Here is a 4,196-nt window from a genome sequence, read left to right as displayed (position 1 = left end):
CATCACACGTACCTGCTGCGGACCTGCTCCGCCAGGGCGGCCACTGCCGCCTCATCCCGCACGTCTGTGTGGATGAATACGCCTTGGCCCCCACGGTCTGCGTGTGGCAGGTTAGAAATAGAGAAAACATGCTGGGCAAAACAAGTGGGCAAATTGTGCAGCCCACTGATTTCATAGCCGAGCTGACAAATCCCGCCTCCTGGCGAATGCAGGCAGCTCCGCCGTGAAGCGCTCTTGCCTTGTACAAGCTTGCACGTCTCTTCGCCGCCATCTCGGTCGACGTCTGCAATGACGACTGTGACCGGATGCCGCACATTCTGCTGGCCGCGACGCGCCGCATCGGCAAAGGCGACGGCGATCGCACGGCCAATGCCGCTGGATCCACCCGTGACAACAACAACTGTTCCAACTTCTGGCTGAGAGGTGGGTTGCTCCATACCGGGCAAACCCCTTGAATTGGGTTTGTCGGTCGAGTGTGTGAGCGATGCTTCGATATACGGTGTGGCAGTTTCAGACCAATGTCATAATTCAATCCCTTATTTGTGACTTGCTAGACGCATGTGATCTTGCCCCAAACGCCTGTGTGAGTGACTCACACAAAGTGGGTAGTGACACTGACAAGCGCATTTGCGTGACCCACGCCCGCAATACCGCAGGGCTTGAAGCAGTATATCAGGTATGTTTGCAAGCACAAATTTTGGAGCATTATTTCAGCATCACCAGCACCATGCGGCCGGCGGCCTCGCGTTGCAGCAGTGACACTCTGCTAGTGCCCCAGTAACTGCCTGGACAACACAGCGATGGCGATAAAAGTGAGCTGCCATCGCCACATGCTGACTGAAATCATTGTCTGCACCTTATTGGGGGAGCACACCGCCGCCTCACTGGCAGCCTCCCGCTGTTTGCATCGCAAACAACCTCGTCATCCCCCCTCCCAGGCCTAGGCTGCTGCCACTGCTAGTCTGCAAGGCCTTGCAAGGATCCTGGGTGAAATGCATGGGCTAGTCCATCCGGGCCGGATGCTGTGATTGCAACAAACGACCGCTGAGCTCTCATCCAAGTTCTCCCATCCTCCATTTCTGGTCTCGCACTTGAATGCGGCTGGAGCTGGCAGATTTTCCGTGTCATGGGGCTGGGTCGAGCCCACTGTTGGACATGGTTTTGCAAGCGGTGTTGGCAGGATATCCCTGCATTACTTCATGTGCTGAACTGAAATCAAGGCACTTTTACAGCGAAGCAGCATGACTGTCAACCACAGACACAGCACCTGTGGAATGAGCGCCTGCAAACTTGGAGGGTGTCAGGCGGTTTCGGTCTGGAACAGTTGGAGCAGAGCAGCACAGCTTGGTGAGAGCTGGCTGTGGTATGAGCCGCTTTGACTTGTGCAGGCTACCAAGCACTGCCAACGAAGGCCCCAACAAGGGCAGCGCTGATGGAATGCAGAGGCTGGCGTGCCCGCCGACAGCTCACACACCATGCAAACAGATCAAGCGGGGATTTGTGCTGGCGTGCACTCGTGGGTCTGCGGAGCACTGGGCATGCGTGACAATGCTGTAAGGGTGCCGCACCGCCCAGAAGGCGGCCAATCGCCCTCACACAGAGATGGGCTAGGGCTGGGCTCAGGTAGACCCCATGCTCGTTTGACATCATGACCCACTGGCCCTCAAAGAAACGCGAGGCAGCCCGTCAGAGCAGCACATCCAGGGCTGACGTTGGCAGCCTCATTTAGTATCCGCCGCCGCCGCCGCCATTCCTGCTGGGGCCGCTCCCGCCATACTTGGCCCCGCCCGCCTGGCTGTACCCGCCGTAACCACCGTTGGCGGCTCCGTAAGCACTGCCACCGCCGCCGCCACCGTAGCCGCCGCCACCGTAACCGCCGCCGCCGCCGCCGCCGCCGCCGCCGTAGTAACCGCCGCCGCCGCCGCTGGGCCCAACCGCACCCCATGCGGCGCCGCCGGCACCGTTCGCCGCAGGCCCCTGGCCGTAGTATGGCGCCCCGCCACCAACCACGCCCCCCACCGACAGCAGCACGCCACGGCCCCCAGCTGCCACGGGCCCCGCGCCGGCCCCGGCCCCGCCACTGCCGCCGCCAGCCGAGGGTGCCGCGCCGCCGCCCGAGACGGAGGATGCCGCTGCTCCGCCCAGCACAACAGTGCGCACGTGGTCCTCCGCCCCGGCCTCTGGTGGCAGCTGGCTCAGCATGCCGGCAATGTCCAATGACTCGTCATGCAGGCGGCGGGCATAGGGCCTTCACAGGGGAGTGAGAGTCCGGGGCACATTCAAGAATGAGGGTCAAATTAAGTTGGAGGTTACTTGATGGAAAAACAGCGGTCGATTCAGGTGCAGACCTCACTCGCATAGACCTTTGTCGTTAGCACGTCTGGACAGCAAAATGCAGGGACTGTACGGCGGTCACTGCCCGGCGCCCGAACCCAACCCAACCTCCTCCTGCATCCTGCAAGCAGCCGCGCCGGCGCAACGCTCGCGCCACGCGCTTGGACGGCCTTGACCAGCAGCAGCCCCTACACTTAGCCCATCTTCCCCACGCACGCACCCTCCCTCGTGCCGGCTCTTGTAACAATCCTAAATCGAATCCTAATCCGGCTCACCTGCACAGCATCAGCCCCCCCCCCAAAAGCCCCCCCATGTCGGCTCACCTGAAAAGCATCACCACATAGAGCAGTGCCAGTGCTATCGTGGCCACCAGCACCCCGACGTGCAGCATCTTGCACTGCTCAAAGGAGGCGATCATGTCGGACTCGAAGACGTTGGTGGCGTGCCGCAGGCCCTGGGCCATGTCGTTGGCCGAGACGTAGCGGGTTATGTACAGATACCTGGCAGGCAGGGGGGTGCAGGTTGGCAGGACGCTGAGGAAGCAGGGGAAGGTAGAGTCAAAACCGGCCTGGCAAGGTGGCTCTTGGTTTATGATCCGCGATACGCCGGTGAGTTCATGAAAAACGTGCTGCGTTGAGGTGTCTACAGGCTGGCATCCCCTCTAGCACGGCGGCGGCCGACCGTGCCTGAAAGCTTCCCGACAGCAGACCCGCATGACGCCTCGTCAGACCACCATCACAAAGCGCCACCCAGATCTGGCACATTTCAACCCGATCTGCAGACCTGGGGTCGTCCGCATGCGACTTGTCGGCTGGCAGACCAGACAGGTAGTCATAAGCGTCTATGAAGCCGTTGATCATGACGTCGAGGCCGCTGTGGGTCTGCTGGTAGTAGCGGTCGCCTGGAAGGGGTGTGGCAGGTCGACGTGTGTGCCTGGCGTCAGAGTGCATGCAAAGGCACACGAATAACTAAACGCACGCATTTTGGTTGGTTGTGTTCGAAGAAAGTATGAACCACCATGTCAAGCGGAGATGCCATGGCGTGCGCAGGCCGAGGCCGAGGAGGTACGGTGCCAGGACCTCAAGGCTGCCAGCTAGGGGCGCCCGACAATGACGGCCAGTCCCCGGGCCAGATTACGAGACGCAAAGATGATCAAGGACGGGACCAGCGGGGCCCTCGCAAGGCGCCCTGCACGGGTCGCAGAAGCAAACCGCCGTTCCCCCTTTTTTTGCCAGCCGGCTGAGCAGCCCGGCAGCCGGCCGCTTTGTGCTGGCCCTATCCCCTGCAATTGGTTGCTGCTGGCTCTGGTGCCGAGCTGCCTGTTGGCCCCACCTATGGGAAAGCACGTGGAGACGTCTGTTCTGAGACACTCATTGGTCCGGAAGAACAGGTCCGTGACAGTCTGGGTGGGGGGCGCACACATATCAGGTTGCGGTGTTGTTTGGTGGGAACACACACAGTGTGAGAACACATAAACACACAAACAGGAGGTGGCGCGGCTTGGTTGGGTCCCAGCGCGAGGCAGTGACGCCTGAGGCGGCTGCCGGGTCTCGCAAGGGCGGGAGTGTCAGGGGGTGCGCTTGGCACAAGTTCAGCCCGGGTTCTCGCAGCTAGCCAGCCACGACACATGCAAGCTATACAGGAGCCCCTCACACCATGCCAACTCCCTGACACACACTAGCCATAAGCATACAGCCACAAGGATATACACACGTACACATGCATCACAAGCGGACACGCGCACACGCACACGCGCACACCCACCTGCACCTGCACGTGCACGCGCACACGCACATACGCACGCACACGCACACGCACACACACACACACACACACACACACACACACACACACACACACAC

The 4,196-nt window shown here is 61.0% G+C and overlaps 1 protein-coding gene across 1 annotated transcript in view; it reads right to left on the bottom strand.

Moving 5' to 3' along the window:
* Positions 1-1,725: 1,725 nt before the first annotated feature.
* Positions 1,726-4,196, bottom strand: part of MNEG_3993 (hypothetical protein) — a gene marked incomplete at both ends in the record, with an annotated part of 5,035 nt that continues 2,564 nt past the window's right edge. Inside the window, 4 exons of the mRNA XM_014047524.1 lie at positions 1,726-2,248; positions 2,658-2,834; positions 3,118-3,235; positions 3,667-3,736. Of these exons, the coding sequence (XP_013902978.1) occupies positions 1,726-2,248; positions 2,658-2,834; positions 3,118-3,235; positions 3,667-3,736 (888 nt within the window). The remainder of the gene's footprint in view (positions 2,249-2,657; positions 2,835-3,117; positions 3,236-3,666; positions 3,737-4,196) is intronic.

This window comes from Monoraphidium neglectum, assembly GCF_000611645.1.
Source record: "Monoraphidium neglectum strain SAG 48.87 unplaced genomic scaffold scaffold00532, whole genome shotgun sequence".
Lineage (NCBI taxonomy): Eukaryota > Viridiplantae > Chlorophyta > Chlorophyceae > Sphaeropleales > Selenastraceae > Monoraphidium > Monoraphidium neglectum.
This window is presented reverse-complemented; position numbering and strand designations above follow the sequence as displayed.